At 54.1% G+C, this 15,344-nt stretch overlaps 1 protein-coding gene across 2 annotated transcripts in view; it reads right to left on the bottom strand.

Moving 5' to 3' along the window:
* The window catches only part of OLFM1 (olfactomedin 1), a 34,264-nt gene extending 21,099 nt beyond the window's left edge, over positions 1-13,165 (bottom strand). The window contains exon 1 of one of the 2 annotated variants that reach the window (XM_077787912.2): positions 12,636-13,165. In XM_077787912.2, coding sequence (XP_077644038.1) covers positions 12,636-12,701 — 66 coding nt within the window. In that variant the 5' untranslated portion in view covers positions 12,702-13,165. Of the gene's footprint in view, positions 1-744; positions 1,145-12,635 lie in introns of those variants that run through there. The other variant, XM_021543584.3, reaches the window with a different exon arrangement.
* Between the last annotated feature and the right edge of the window lie 2,179 nt (positions 13,166-15,344).

Below are 15,344 nucleotides of genomic sequence, written 5' to 3'. Positions count from 1 at the left end.
GTGCAGCCTGCAGGAGGAAGGTGCCCGATTTTCCCTTCTCAGGGAAGACAGACAGACAGACTGGAACGATTTTCCCAGCCATTCCCAAAGTGGGAAGCTCAGGCACAGCCCCAGCCCTGCGGCAGAGCAGGGACAGGGGATGTCCAGCCGCACACGGAGAATTCCCGGCTGCATCTCCATCCCACCGAGGGCGGAGCGGGCAGCGCAGGAGCCGCCCGGGACTCGCAGCCGCTCTCCCGGCGGCTTTGCAGCGGCCCCGAGGGAAACTTCGCATCCCTTCGGCTGCAGGGACGATGCGCAGGGGCGGCCGAGCCTCCCGCAGGCACGAACGAGGGATGGCTGAAGCAGAGGAGAGGAGGGGAGAGGCAGAGACGCTCCCTGCACCGTCACCCCCATCTCCTGCCAGCATCCCCGGCCCCTCCGCGCCCCATCCCCGCTCCTGCAGCGCCGCGGGGACACTCGGCCGCGATGTCCCCGAGGGGCGGCGAGCCTGCCCCGACTGCAGATCCTGCAGGGGGGACACCTGGGCGAGGAGAGATGCGACAGCCCGGGGGACAGCCGGGCGGGGAGCGGCCGCAGGGATGCTCCGGGATGCGGGGGTGCTCCGGGAGGCTGGCATCCCCCGGGAGGCTGGCATGCCCCGGGATGCAGGGATCTCCGGGATGCAGGGATGCCCGGGGATGCCCCGGGAGGCTGGCATGCCCCGGGCAGCCCTCCCCGTAGCCCGCAGCCCCCCGCACTTACTCCCGTGCTGCGGTCCAAGGTGCCGCCCGTGGCCGCCGTGAGTTTGGTGGTGTTGAGCCCCACGAGGGAGGGCAGCGTCTGCGACATCCAGTTGGTGATCATGGCCATGGTGCTGAGGACGACTCCAATCTTGAGTAAAGGCACAGACATGTCTGCGGGGGAGGGCGGCAGGCACCCTTCATTCTGCACCGGGCTCCATGCCGCTGCCTTCGGGCTGCGCCTGCCGCCCGGCCGCCGCCGCCGCTCGCCGCCGGCCCATCCTCCTCCTCCTCCTCCTTCCTCCTCCTCCTCCTCCGCCGCCCTGGCCGGCGCTGCCGCTGTGCCCCTGTGCCCGCTGTGCCCCTGTGCAGCCGCAGCCGAGCGGGGCTGAGCCCTGCGCCCGCCGCGCCCCAGCCGGAGCGAGCGGCGGCGGGAGGCGGAACCGGGGCGGGACGGGACCGGCAGCGCCCAACCAGCCGGGGACACTGCGGTGGGCGACACCGGGAGAGGGAGGGGACGGCGGAGTGCGGGGAGGGAGGGGGGAAAAAGGTTTGGGGAGATGGGAGTGGGAGGAGAGAGGGGAGGGATGGAGGGAGGAAGATGGGGGGGGGGATGTTTGGGGATGGAAGATCTCCGGAGATGAAAGGTCTGGGGAAGGAGGAGAGAAGAAAAATTATGGGGAGGAAAGATTTGGGATAGGGAAGTGGAGGGAAGGAGAGAAAAAAGATGCGGGGAGAGGTAAAAGAATCAGGGAAAACAAGATTTGGGGAGAAAAGATTTGGGGAGAGGTAAAAGAATCAGGGAAAAAAAGATTTGGGGAGAAAAGATGTGGGGAGAGGTAAAAGGAACAGAGGGAAAAGGTTTGGGGAGAAAGGAAAGAACTGGGGAGAGAGGGAAAGATTGAGCCGAGGCAAACAGGAATGGGAAAGGAAGAGAAAGGTTTCAGGGAGGGAAGGTTTGTGGAGATAAACTGGGTGGGGGAATGAGGAGAGCGGGAAAGTTGAGGGCGGTGGAAGAGGTTTGGGGGGGAGGTGGAAGGGATTTTGGGGAGGAGATAGAAGGGGTTTTGGGGAGATGGAAGGGATTTTGGGGAGGTGGAAGGGGTTTTGGGGAGATGGAAAAGGATTTTGGGGGGCGCGGCTCCCCCGCTGCGGGGCTGTGGCGCCCTCTGGCGGCTGCGGGCGGCGCTGCGGGCCGGGGTCGCTCGGTGGTCGCGGGGACGGAGAGGGGACAGGGGGGTCAGAGGGGACAGAGGGGGGGACAGAGGGGGGACAGAGGGGACAGAGGGGGGGACAGGGGGGTCAGAGGGGACAGAGGGGGGACAGGGGGGTCAGAGAGGGGACAGAGGGACACAGCGGGGACAGCGGGACACAGCGGCGGCGAGGAGCCGTGCCAGGACCCAGGGCAGCCGGAGCAGTGACCGCACCTCTCCCGCAGAGACCCGCGGGCTGGGGGACCCCTGCGGGTCCCCTGCGGTCCCCAGGTCCAAAAGAGCTGTCACAGCATCCCCCAAACCCCCGCTTGTCACCTCGCCACGTCCTGCCACGACAGGACCTCCTCAGCACAAAGGATAAAGCAAAGGTCACTGCCAGCCCTGCTCCTGCCTCATTCCCAGCACGGGAATTCCCTGCCGAGGGATGCACACAGCCTGGAATGTCACCCGGGCTTGGTCACCACTCAGCTGTCCCAAAGCCACTTGCAGAACTGCCCCAGTGATTTCAGAAGCCAAATCTCCCCCCCAGCACAACTCCACGGCTCCTGCATCCTTCCCTAAGAGAACCTGGGAACTCCCTGTGCAAAACGACACAGAAATTAATCCCCTGTCCCACTCCAGGGTACAGAAGTGAATCCCCTGTCCCACTCCAGGGGACAGAAGTGACATCCCCTGCTTGTGGCACAGCCCCAGCCGTGGCAAGAGCCTCAGCTCCTCCATGGCCTGGCCCTGGGAGCTGCCACATTCCCACTGGGGTCTGACCAGCCCCAGTCCGACCCCTCCAGAGCTGCTGTTCCCATGGTGTGGATTCCTGTGACCCCCCAGTGCCTGCTCACATCCAGCACCGTGTGATGGGCAGAGCACATCCCAGCGGGGAAGCAGGAAGCCCCAAAATGCCATCCCTGCTGAGCTGGCCCGTCCCACCTCAGCAGGACCTTGGTGGCCCTGGGTGTGGGATGATCCCAGCACAGCCAGGCTGGGCCCAGTGCAGCTGCTGCAGGGAGGGCTGGGATCCCTCTCAAATAAAGCACATTTAGCAGTTCCAGCAGGTGGAGAAGTGGAGAGGAGTTTGAGCAGGAGCGCTGCTGTCCCTGTGACAAACCCGTGCTGTGGCAGCTCATTCTTCTCTCTCAGGATTTGTTTGTAGAGGAGCACAGGGAGAAGAGAAAACAATTTCTATTTCTGCTCCTTGTTTTTGCCATGTGGAATGTGTTTGGAGAATTGTTTACCTGGGGTGATTGCTGGGTTGGATTCTGGTGAGGATTGTTTGAGCCTGGTGGTCAATCCAACCCACCTGGGGCTGGACTCTCAGGGTCACGAGTTGTGAGTTACATGTGGTAGTTAGAAAAAGCGGATTTGTAGTTTTAGTATCTCCTTTAAGCAGTATATCAATGTATTATGGTATAGTTAAAATAAAGAAATCATTCAGCCTCCTGAGCTGGAGTCAGACATCAGCATTTCTTCCCGCGGGGTTCACCTGCATTTGCAGCACCCCTGGCACAGCCGGGCACTGGCAGCTGCTTTGTGCCAGGCTGCGGCCGCCGAGCTCCCAGCCCGCCCCTTGCTTCCCTCCAGCCCTGCCAGCTGCCCAGCCCCAGCCCTGATCCGGCTGCTGGGGTCAGGGAGGAATTCCTGCTGCTGGGATCAGGAGGGAATTCCTGCTCCTGGGATCAGGAGGGAATTCCTGCTGCTGGGGTCAGGGAGGAATTCCTGCTGCTGGGGTCAGGAGGGAATTCCTGCTGCTGGGGTTAGGGAGGAATTCCTGCTCCTGGGGTCAGGGAGGAATTCCTGCTGCTGGGATCAGGGAGGAATTCCAGCTGCTGGGATCAGGGAGGAATTCCAGCTGCTGGGATCAGGGAGGAATTCCTGCTGCCCAGCTGGGGTCAGGGGGGAATTCCTGCTCCTGGGGTCAGGAGGGAATTCCTGCTCCTGGGATCAGGAGGGAATTCCAGCTCCTGGGGTCAGGGAAGAATTCCTGCTGCTGGGATAAGGAAGGAATTCCTGCTGCTGGGGTCAGGAAGGAATTCCTGCTCCTGGGGTCAGGGAGGAATTCCTGCTCCTGGGATCAGGAAGGAATTCCAGCTGCTGGGATCAGGAAGGAATTCCTGCTCCTGGGATCAGGGAGGAATTCCTGCTCCTGGGATCAGGAGGGAATTCCTGCTGCTGGGATCAGGGAGGAATTCCTGCTCCTGGGATCAGGAAGGAATTCCAGCTCCTGGGGTCAGGAAGGAATTCCAGCTCCTGGGGTCAGGGGGGAATTCCTGCTGCCCTCTGCACCCCCTGCCCTGCTCTGGGCACCACCAGCTGCCCCCACTCCCTGGGATCAGCCTCGCCCAGCCCAGGCATCCTCATCCCTTGCACTGCTGCTGGGCGTGCAGGGTGGTACCTGCGGGGGCAGGAACGGCTTCCACAGGGAAATAAAACCTCGGAATGGTTCCACTTTTAGGAAGAATCCCAAATCCCTGCTCTCCCAGCTCCTTGCTGTGCTCAGGGCAGCCCAGGCCTTGCTTGCCCCTCTGGTTTCCCATCCTATCAAACACCCAGGTGCTGATGTCCCAATCACCCCGAGGTCCATTTGGGAGCAGAGTTGGTCAGGGAATTTTATCCCTCATATTTGTCTGCTCCAGACGCATACACAGGAATTAATCCTGTGGATATTTCAGTATTTCAATTTAAGAATCTCTCCTGTGCCTCATCCTGGGTTTGATCTGGATAAAAATCCCTCCTGTGCCTTTTCCTGGATAAAAATCCCTCCTGTGCCTTGCCCTGGGTGCCAGCTGGGCTAAAACCTCCTTTCCCAGCAGGGCAGGCAGGTGATTTCATGCCCATCCCCTTCCAGTGCTTTGCCATGATTAAAGCTCCTCCAAACAGCAAAGCACAGAAAAAGGAGCAGCAGCCACAGGTCCCTTTAAAACATTCAAACATTACTGGGAATGTTTTCCCAGCGTTTGGCAGAGGGAGGGAGGCAGAACTGCTCTGGTTCCCTGCAGAAAACCCCTTCATGTCAGCTGAAAGAGGAGCTGCACCTGTAAAAATGGGGGGAAAAAAGAAATCCTGGGGGATTTTCTTTCTCTCTCTCCCTCACAGTGTTCATGAAAGAATTAAAAGCAGCACTTTTGGGGGAATTTTTTTTTTTTTCTGATGAGATTAAGGGAGTTAAAGGAGGGACATCAAAAATCCAGACCTTTTTAGAAAATTAATAATGCACAAATAACCTGGCAGGAGCAGGAAGGGTCCCAAGCCTTCCCCAAGGCAGCACCATGGAAGCTGAACCCAGCCCAGCTGCCCCAAAGCTCAGATCTGGTGGGAAAAGAGGTCCCAGGAGCATCCTTGCCCTTTTTTAGGGATGTGCAGGGGGAGGATTTGGGGTTGGTGGTGTGTGGTGAGGAGCAGCAGGACAATGACTTTTGTCACTTTTTGGCACACGTGACGTGCAAACACAAACTCTGCCTTACCCTGATCATCTGCCTGCTTTTAAAAGCCCAAAATTCAAAATTAAAAAAAAAAACAACCAAAAAAAAACCTAAAAAAAAGAATAAATTGACCAAAAATCCAGGGAATTTCAGGTGGGATTCCTGCCTTTCCTCATGCTGGAACTCAGGGTGAAACCAGTAAGGAAAACCTCAGGTGGCCCTGTCTGACCTGATGGATTCCTGGTGGGGCTTTCCAGAGCACAGCTGGATCCTGGTCCTTAAAAATCCACTTTTCCATCACCACATCTGCAGGAATCCCTGAACTGCTGGAGCTCAGCTTCCCCCTGGGCACTTTGGGTTTGGTTTATTTTTATTTTTTTTTTTAATAAGAAAACTCTTCTGCTGTCACTGTTTTTGTTGTCCCCTCCCACGAGAGCTGGGGAGGTGCCCCCAAAAAATCGAGGTTCCTCCATCCCTCCCCTGCTGCTCAGGGAACAAAAAAATCCTTTTTTTTTTTTTTTCTTTTTTTTTTGCATTCATCTATTCCGCGCAGAGAAAGATAAAAGCAGAGAAGAGGGAATTCCAAATTAGCTGCTGGGTGGAAAATTCCAAAATTCCGCCGCTGGGAAGGGAAAGGCCAGAGCTCTGTGCCCAAAGGACCCCGCGAGGGTCAGTGGTGACAATTCCTGGGTGGCAGCGCGGGGACACGGCGGTCACTGTCTCCCTCTCCTGGCTGCTTCCGAGAAAAAGTGCCCAAATTCCTCCAAATTTTGCTCCCAAATTTTGCTGGGGATGATGATGCCCAAGTCGCAGTGATTTTTAAGGTTTTCCTAAAGTTTTCCGAGTTTGCGTTCTTGTAGGAAACTCTCTCGCACAACTTGCTGGTAAACAATTCTGCAGACACGTTTCCACATTAAAAAAAAAAAAGCAACAAAAAAAAAAAACCCAAAAAACCCCATAAAAACCAAACCAAACCAAAGAAAAAAAAAAATCCAAAAAAAACCAAAAACCCCACCACAAACCAAAAAAACCACAAAAAAACCCCAAAAAACCTCCAATAAAAAAAAAACCCAAACAATAAAAACCACAAAAAAAACCCAAAAACCAACCAACCAACAAAAAACAAAACCAAAACCAAACCAAAAACCAAAACCAAACCCAAACCAAAAAACCCCAAAAAACAAATAAAAACCCAAAAAACTCACAAAAAAAAACAAACCAAAGCAAACAAACAAAAAAAAAAACACACAAAAAAACCCCAAAACAAACAAAAAACCCCACCACAAAACAAAAACAAACAAACAAAAAAAACCCCAAACAAACAAAAAATTTAAAAAAAAATCAAGGGGCAGAAATAGAAATTGTTTTCTCTTTCATTTCTTTCTATAAAAAAAACACCCCTGAACCTATACACCTAAAAAACCCCTATACACCTCTATAAAAAAAAAATCCTGAAAGGAAGAAAAATGTCTTACCACAGCCCCAAGCAGAGAATTCCTGCTCTAAGGCTCAGCCGGGTGGATTTTACAGCCCCAAGGCCTGGCTGGTGCCCTGGGCATTTTGGGGTTCATCCTCCCTGCAAGGACCCGGCAGGTCTGGGACCCCCTGGACAGAGCCCCCAGAGACACTGGCTGTGATCTCTGGCCATGGAAAAGAGTTTTCAATCTTACAGCATGAATTACCAGCTCTGAGGGTTTGATAGAAGTCATAATTAAGTGTGGCACAGGTGCAAAAGTAAAATTTTAGGATTCTAGATGAGGGGTCCAAAGGGGACAAGATGGAGGAAATTGGGTGTGCCTTGTCCTTTTTCTCCTTCTTCACGCCCTCCATGTCTCACTGTGGTGTTGGCATTTTTCTGTTGGTTCAGGCTGGGGACACACTGTCCAGCGTAGGTGACAGATATTGGCACGTTCTTGTAAATGCAGCCCAGGGAGTTTCTGGTATTTAATGTTTGTCACATCCCACTGAGGGATGCTACATTGGCATGTTATTGTAAATACAGCACACCGCAAAAAAAAAACCCCAAAAAAACCCCAAAAAATTCTTCCAAAACCCCCCGAAAAACCACAAAAAATCCCCCAAACCCCCCAAAAAACCTCCCTAAAAAATCCCCCAAAAAACCTACAAAATTCCCAAAAAACCCCAACCCCCCCCCCCAAAAAACCCCCAAAACCCCCAAAAGAACCTCAAAAAACCCCAAAATCCTCTAACCCCCCCAAAAAAAACCCTTCAAAATAACCCCCAAAAAATCCCCAAAACCCCCCCAAAACCCCCAAAAGCCTGAAAAAAACCCCAAAAAAATTTCCAACAAGAAATGGCACTGGGTTCCCCTCAGTTTTGGGTCCCAATTCAAATATCCCGAGGGTTTTGCCTGTTTTTTGTAACTTTTTTTTTTTTGCACAAACCTGACTCCAGGAGATCACAGAGTTTTCCCCCTCATGATGGGATGGACAGGAAATAAAAGTGAAGGAAGGAGAGAAAGTGGCAATTTAAGACCATGAAGGGGATCCCTGCCAGCTCCTGCTAAAATTCCGTGTGAAAATCGTTTCTGACTCCAGGGCCAACCACATTTTGGGATCAGGCAAACCCAAGCTGCTCTGGAAAATGAACTCCCAGCTCTGGACACTGCATGAAAAACCCTCTGCAAACTCTCCTTTTTTTGGGAAGAAGAATTCTGGAAGGAAACATCCCCTTCCTAAATCGGTGTTCAGCTAAAGCTGCTCTTGTCATTAAGCCCAGGATCTACAGCAGGTGCCAAGACCTTAAAAGCAGCCCAGGTTTTTGGTTTTGGAGGATTTTTTTGGGCACGTTTCCCTGGGTCAGGAACATGCCTCCAGTCCCAGAGTGACTTCCCAAGGAAGAATTGTTCCCTGTGCTGCTTTCTAGTAAAGACAGTTCTGATATTGTCCCTCTGGGCAGGGAAAAAGGGTTCTGAGCATGGAAAAAGGGTCTTGAATAGGGTAAAAGGGTCCTGAGCAGGGAAAAAAAGGGTTCTGAGCATGGAAAAAGGGTCTTGAATAGGGTAAAAGGGTCCTGAGCAGGGAAAAAAAGGGTTCTGAGCAGGGTAAAAGAATCCCTGAGCAGAGTAAAAGGGTTTTGAGTAGTGAAAAAAGGTTCTGAGCAGGGTAAAAGGGTCTTGAGTAGGGTAAAAAGATTCTGAGCAGGGGAAAAGGGTTCTGAGCTGGATAAAAGTGTCCCTGAGTAGGGTAAAAGGGTCCCTGAGCAGGGAAAAAATGGGTCCTAAACAGGGAAAAAGGGTCCTGAGCAGGGAAAAAGGGTTCTGAGCAGGGTAAAAAGGTCCCTGAGCAGAGTAAAAGGGTCTTGAGTAGGAAAAAAGGGTCCCTGAGCAGGAAAAAATGGTTCTGAGCAGGGTAAAAGGGTCTTGAATAGAGTAAAAGGGTCCTGAGCAGGGAAAAAAAGGTCCCTGAGCAGAGGAAAGGGGTTCTGAGCAGGGAAAAAGGGTTTTGAGCAGGGGAAAAGGGTTTTGAGCAGGGGAAAAGGGTTTTGAGCAGGGGAAAAGGGTTTTGAGCAGGGGAAAAGGGTTTTGAGCAGGGGAAAAGGGTTTTGAGCAGGGGAAAAGGGTTTTGAGCAGGGGAAAGGGTCAGGACTCCAGCTAAAGCCAGTCTGGGGGCTGGGAGCAGGGCTCAGCTCCAGCAGAACAGTAACATCCAACAGCTCCAGCCCACAAAGGCAGGAAAACCAGAATTTCCAGCTGCTGTCCCCCCACATTTGGGATCTGCTGGCCCCAAGGCACATCTCTGTGTCTCTGCTTCTCCAAGCCCACCTTCCCCTGCCTGCCTGAGGTATCCCAAAAAGTCACAAATGCCAGATGGGCACTGCTGGGGTGTCCCAGCCTGGTTCCCTGCACAGCAAAGGCAACACTTCCCCCTCCCAGCTGCAGAAGGAGCTTCCCCCACTGCTCTGTTTAATTCCCTCTGATAGTAATTAGCTCTGTACTACGTATGATGCTAATACTGATTACAAGGACTGATAACTCCAGCAATAAATACAACCCAGGGCTGGAAATTACCTCTGTTTTTTATTGGTTCCAGTTGAAGTTAGCCAGATGAGGCACAAATTGGTTTAGGAGACAGCTGCCTCCTGCTCCAGGCTGCAGATTTGCAGCTCAATCTTACCCCTTTTTCCTCCCTGGCAGGGGGAGGAAGAGTCTGGGCACCAAACTGGGCACTGGGAAGTTCTGCACGGGCAGAAGGGAGCTGGGCTGGGCATTGCTGAGCCCTGGCAGGGCTCTCCCTTCTCCTGCAAACCAGGGACTTGATGTTCTTTTAGGAAAATCAATGGGTAAATGAAGATAATTAATATTTTAGGGTGGTTTTTTTTGGTTTTTTTTCCCTCTTGCAGAAGCCCCAAGTGTTTCATCTCTGCCTGCTCCAGGGAGGTGTCGCTCCCAGAATTACCAGGGATGTGGGAGCACAGCTGCTGAGGAAACTTTGAGGAATACCAGGAGGTTTTCACTGAAATGCCCCAGCAAAAGGACAAAAGGACGGGTCAGACAGACAGACAGCCAGCCAGACATCCCCCCACACTCTGCCCTGCTGGCAGCACACCGCAGATCCTCGGAGAGCAGCTGGCTCTGCTCCTCCTTGGACACCAGCAGAGCTGCCCTGGGTGTCCCCACGATGGGGACAAGGACGGGGAGCCCCACACTTGGCCCTGCCCAGGGCTGAGTGCCCGGCCAGAGGCAGGGGCTGCACCCCAGGGTGCCCAGAGCACCCCTGCCCCCCAGCCCAGCACCCCAAATGCTGCACCCCACCAAAGTGGGGCATTTCAGGGTGGGATGCTGAGCCGTGGAGAGGCCGGGGCACAAAGCAGCTCAAAGAAATGCCAGAGCCTCGTGCAGGTCTCGCTGTGGGGCTCCTGCCACCCTCTGAGCCCTGCCAAGGGGGCATCGAGGCACAGGACAGAGAACTGGGGGGGTTTAGGGGCTGCTCCCCCCTTGCCACACACAGGTAAAACCACCCGAAAGCAAAGCAGGCGTGCAGCCCCCGGGCTGTGCATCACCCCTGTGCCCCCAGCGCCCTCCCTCCCAGCTGGGAGGGCACCCCAGGGTGCTGCAGCACCCCCACCTTGCAGACAGCCCCCTTCCCTCCAGCAGGGCTCCCCTGCTCGCCCCTCCAGCCCCGTTCCAGCTCTGTCCCCAGCCCTTCCTCCCTTGTCACTGCAGCGGGGGACAGGAGGGGACAGCAGCACCTTCTGCACCAGCAGGGAAAGCTGCTGGGATCAGCCCCCCCAGGCTCTCTCTGGGGCTCCCCACGGCAGCCTGGCACCCAGCTGGGCAGAAAAGCAGATTTGGGGATTGCAGCTGGCACTCCGGGAGGGCTCTGCAGCGCCAGGCCAGCCAGCGGGCACAGGGCAGGGCACGGGCACCTGCCCGGCTGGGCACTGCAGGGTGAGTCCAGCCCAGCCCAGCCCAGCCCGGCTTGAGCAGGGCTCAGACCCCGTGCCAGCAGCCGGGCAGGGCTCCCTGCCCAGGGGCTGGGCGGGCTGGGCTCCCCGTGCCCACCCTGATTTAAAGTTGCTGCCAAAGTTGAGGTGCTGCAGTCACCAAGGAGCGAGGAGAGGAGAAAGGCAGGCAGGGCAGAAACCTTGGTTTTTCCCTGCTTTTCATTTGGTTTTCCCTGCTTTTCCTTTGGTTTTCCCTGCTTTTCCTTTGGTTTTCCCTGCTTTTCCTTTGGTTTCCCTCTGCTTTTCCCTTGTTCTTCCCCCTGGCTTTCCCCTTGGTTTTCCCCCCTGGTTTCCCCCTGATTTTCCCTTGGTTTTCCCCCCTGGTTTCCCCCTGATTTTCCCTTGGTTTCCCCCTGATTTCCCCATTTTTTCCTTGATTTCCCCCCTGGTTTCCCTATTTTTTCCTTGGTTTTTCCTTGGTTTTCCCCCTGATTTCCCCATTTTTCCCCTGGTTTCCCCCTTGGTTTCCTCCTCGTTTCCCCTTGGTTTCCCTCTGCTTTCCCCCTTGCTTTCCCCATTTTTTCCTTGGTTTCCCCCTTCAATCCCCCCTGCTTTTCCTTTGCTTTCCCCTTGCTTTCCCCTTTGGAAAAGCCCCCAGAGCAGCTCAACGCCGACAGGGCCGGCCAGGGGCTGAGAGCAGCCAGGTGCCCACCCAGCCTGTGCCCCTGGGGGGAATCTGGAGGGACACTGAGTCCAGGGACACCCCTGGCACCCCCCTGGCACGGTGGCCACCACCAGCCATGCCCAGGTGGCCAGGAGCTGCCGTGCTGGTGGTCCTGGCTCTTTGTCCAGCGCGGCGCATGCGCGCGGCCTCAGCATCCTCGCACACACAATGGGCTCCTGCTCCTTCCTCCCCACCCCTCCTCATCCTCCCAGCCCCGGGATCCCTCACCTTCCTCCCCCTCCTGCATCCCGGCCTGCTCAGCCTCCCCTCTCTGGGCTCTCCTTGCTCTGGGGGCAGCAGAAATCCCTGGAGGTTTTGGTGGCTCAAACTTCAGCAGCAGGGCAGTGGCAGGGAGAGCTTTGTCACTGGGAGAAAAGGGAAAATAATCTCCAGAAAGCATCCAGGATGAGAGCCCAGCTGCTAATTGCTCCTACACTAAGAAGCCTCCATTCCCCTCCTATTTATAGCTGCTTTTTCTTTCCTTTTCATTTATTTTTTTTTTTTTTTGTGCTTCCAGGCAGCGCCACAATTAACCCCACAATCTGGAGCATCCTCTTGCAATTACTTTGTTTTTTTTTTTCCTTCCTTTCCTCAGCGACTGGTGGAAAAAAAAAACCCCAAAAAGACAAAAGACAATCACCCTGCCTGCTTCTCCCCAGCCAGCCTCAAGAAGTCAAATGGAGTTTTAAATTCCACTTGCAAGAGATGGATTTTGGGAGCCTCCACACAACCCAGGGGCCGGGACAGCAGAGAAAAGCATGGAAATCCAGGCGAAAAAAAAAAAAAATAAATAAGATTAAAAAAAAAAAAAAGGAGGTGGAGTGGAGCGAGGGGGATGAACAAAGTGCACCAAGGGACATTTAAATGTCACCTAAAAGCAGCACGCGAGGGTGACAAGGAGGGGACATCACTCCCACCTCCTCCCGGCAGCTCCCAGCCCCAGCGGGGGTCCCGCAGCCCCCCAGGCGCTGCCGGGCCGGGGTGCCAGGGCGGCGAGCCCCCGGCCCGTGCCCCCGGGCGGTGCCCAGGTGATGCCCGGGATGCTGGGCAGGTGCGGCAGCTCCCGGCGGCTCTCCGGGCTTGAGCAGAAAATGGCGTTGGGGGAGAAAGGAGGAGGAGGATGGGGGAGTGGGGAAGAGGAAGAGATGGCACCTACTTGGGTGAGTTCTGTGCCCATCAGGATGAGGAGGCAGAGGGTCAGCAGCTTGCTTGCCGGTTGCATCTCTCGCTCCGCTCGAAGCGCCTCGCATGCAGATCTCCTCCGGGCGAGCCTCCCCTGCGCCGTCCCCGAGCCTCGCTGCCTCCTCGCTCCTTTATTCTTATGAATATTTTAATTTGTATTTAAAAAAAAAAAACAAAAACATACACAACGAAACGCTATTTAAAAAAAAAAAAATAGCAAAAAAAAAAAAATAGCAAAAAAAACCCAGCCTGATTTTGCGTGTTGCTCTCAGCACCCTCGGGATGCGATGCCAGAAATCTGCTCAGCAGAGCCTTCACTTTGCATATTTATTGGGATCTCAGTTTCTCTCCTCTGCTCTCGGTGCTGGCTGTCTGGTAATTTATTTAATTTTTTTTTTTTTTTTTTTTAATGGCTCCCCTGCTCCAAAGACATTTGCGAAGGGGAATTCAGCGGAGCACGCAGCGATTATCTCTGCTATTGCCAAAAGTTTGCCTGGAAAAGGGGGGTGATGGGGAGAGGACAGGGATTTAAAAAAAAAAAAAAAAGAAAAAGAAAAAAAAGAAAAAGAAAGGAATTGGTAGGGCTGGCTACTAGCAGGGGATGGCTGTGGAACAGGATGTGACATCAAGTAAGGCGGGGGAAATTTAACTAAACACGGCAAAGGGAGAGGGGGAAAAGCAGGGAAAAGCAGGCGCGGGAGCGCGGCTGAGGCTGCGGGGACCCCGCGGGGAGCAGGGGGTTAAAAACATCCTGAATTCCCATCCTGAGCCCCATCCTGAATTCCCATTGTAAATTCCCATCGTAAATTCCCATCCTGAGTTCCCATTGTAAATTCCCATCCTGAATTCCCATCCTGAATTCCCATCCTGAATACCCATTGTAAATTCCAATCGTAAATTCCCATCCTGAATTCCAATTGTAAAGTCCCATCCTGAACCCCATCCTAAATTCCCATCCTGAATTCCCATCCTGAATCCCCATCCTGAATCCCCATCCTGAATCCCCATTGTAAATCTCCATCCTGAGTTCCCATCCTGAATCCCCATCCTGAGCCCCATCCTGAGTTCCCATCCTGAATCCCCATCCTGAGTTCCCATCCCTGCGCTCCCGGGGATCCCTCGGGGCCAGGGGGGTGCCCAGGGCTCTGATCCCCCCAGAACCCCAAAGCAGCCCCCGGGAAGGCTCCGAGCTCCCTCCTGTGCCAGGCTCAGCTCCCGGGGGATTCGGGGGGATTTGGGAATCCTTCTCTCCTCACCTGCCGTGCCCCGGGGGCTGCAGGCAGTGCCCACCCCTCTCTGGCAGCTTCTGCCCCTCATTTTTCCCTCTCACACCCCCCCATGAATGCTTCCCAATCCCAAATTTCTTCCAGGACCCCATAAATATCATGAGATATTTTATTTTGTGGTGCTGCGGGTGAAAAGCATCGCCTCCCCCTGCTCCAGAGATAATTATTGGTGATGATTATTTAATGACACAACCCAAATTCCTTGTCCAGGGTTAGCAGAGCCCCCAGCAGAGGATTTCCCCCCGTTATTGCTCCAAGGTTTCTTCACCTGGAGCCCTTGGAAGTGGAGCAGGATCTGTGCAGGGATGAGCTGATGCTTCCCAAGTTCTGGCACCACAGAATTCAGCAGGAACCAGGAAATTTGCAGGGCTGTGACTGAGCTGGGAGCAAACTGGAAAAGGCTTTCTGTGTGTTTGCATCAGCAAATATTTAATGGAGAGTTGTGCCAGTCCTGGGAGGGTTTTAGCAGCTCCAGACAGGGAATAATCATCCCATCCCTTTTGAGTGAGCAGCCCATGGAGCAGCTGGAATGTCTGACTGTCCCACAGAGATACTCCTGAGATACTTCCCTCAGCACCTGCTTTAAACTCGGTGCTTTAGAGCCCATAAAAGCTGAAGATATTAAAAAAAAAGCATTCAACTCCTCCTGACTTTATGGAGAGCAGCACAAGGAGGCCAAAAGCATCAGTGGAGGGTTTGAACACCTCCTCCCCTGGCACCCCAGGAGTGTTTGATTTCCACAGGCAGCGCCTTCCCCCTGGCAGGGATCACAGCAGGACAAAAAAAACCACCCCAAATTCAGAGGGAGGAGGAGGAGAGAGTTCCTCTGTGGGTATTTCAGTGTTTAAAGTGCCTTCAAAACCTACCTGAGCAGCTCCTGACCAAGCCTGCCCACGAGGCTGCTGCAGCTCAGGAGGCTCCAGGTGCAGCCAAGGCTTAAAATAGATTGGAGAGAGGCAGACCCAGCAATGAGAGCTCGTTTCACACAAAAACCTTCAACAAGCAGCTCCACTTCACCTGGAAAGTTGCTGTGCCCATGGAGGATGATTTCAGACCTCAAAGATGAAACCCCAGCTTGTTTTACACAGACATGGCTCTGAAATGGATTTTTTCCCCAAAGCACCAAGGGGGAAATCTCTTTTTTCCCCCCTCCTTTGGGTTTATACACATCCGGTTTTATTGACCTTCGTGGCTTGCACTTGGGCAAAAACATCAGCCCTGCAGTTGGTTTAATTGATTCCTCTTTTGAAGTATTTCTGAATGAATATTATTATTGATTATTGAGCTGGAGCTGCAGAGGGGGAGGCCTTGCATGGTCTTTCCTCCAGGGAAGAGCCCTGCCCCAAGGAGCTCCACTCCCAGGGCACAAATCAGAGAAACCAAGAGAAATAAAAGGT

The sequence above is a fragment of the Lonchura striata genome, chromosome 17 (genome assembly GCF_050655825.1).
Source record: "Lonchura striata isolate lonStrDom1 chromosome 17, ASM5065582v1, whole genome shotgun sequence".
NCBI classification, from domain to species: Eukaryota; Metazoa; Chordata; class Aves; order Passeriformes; family Estrildidae; genus Lonchura; species Lonchura striata.
This window is presented reverse-complemented; position numbering and strand designations above follow the sequence as displayed.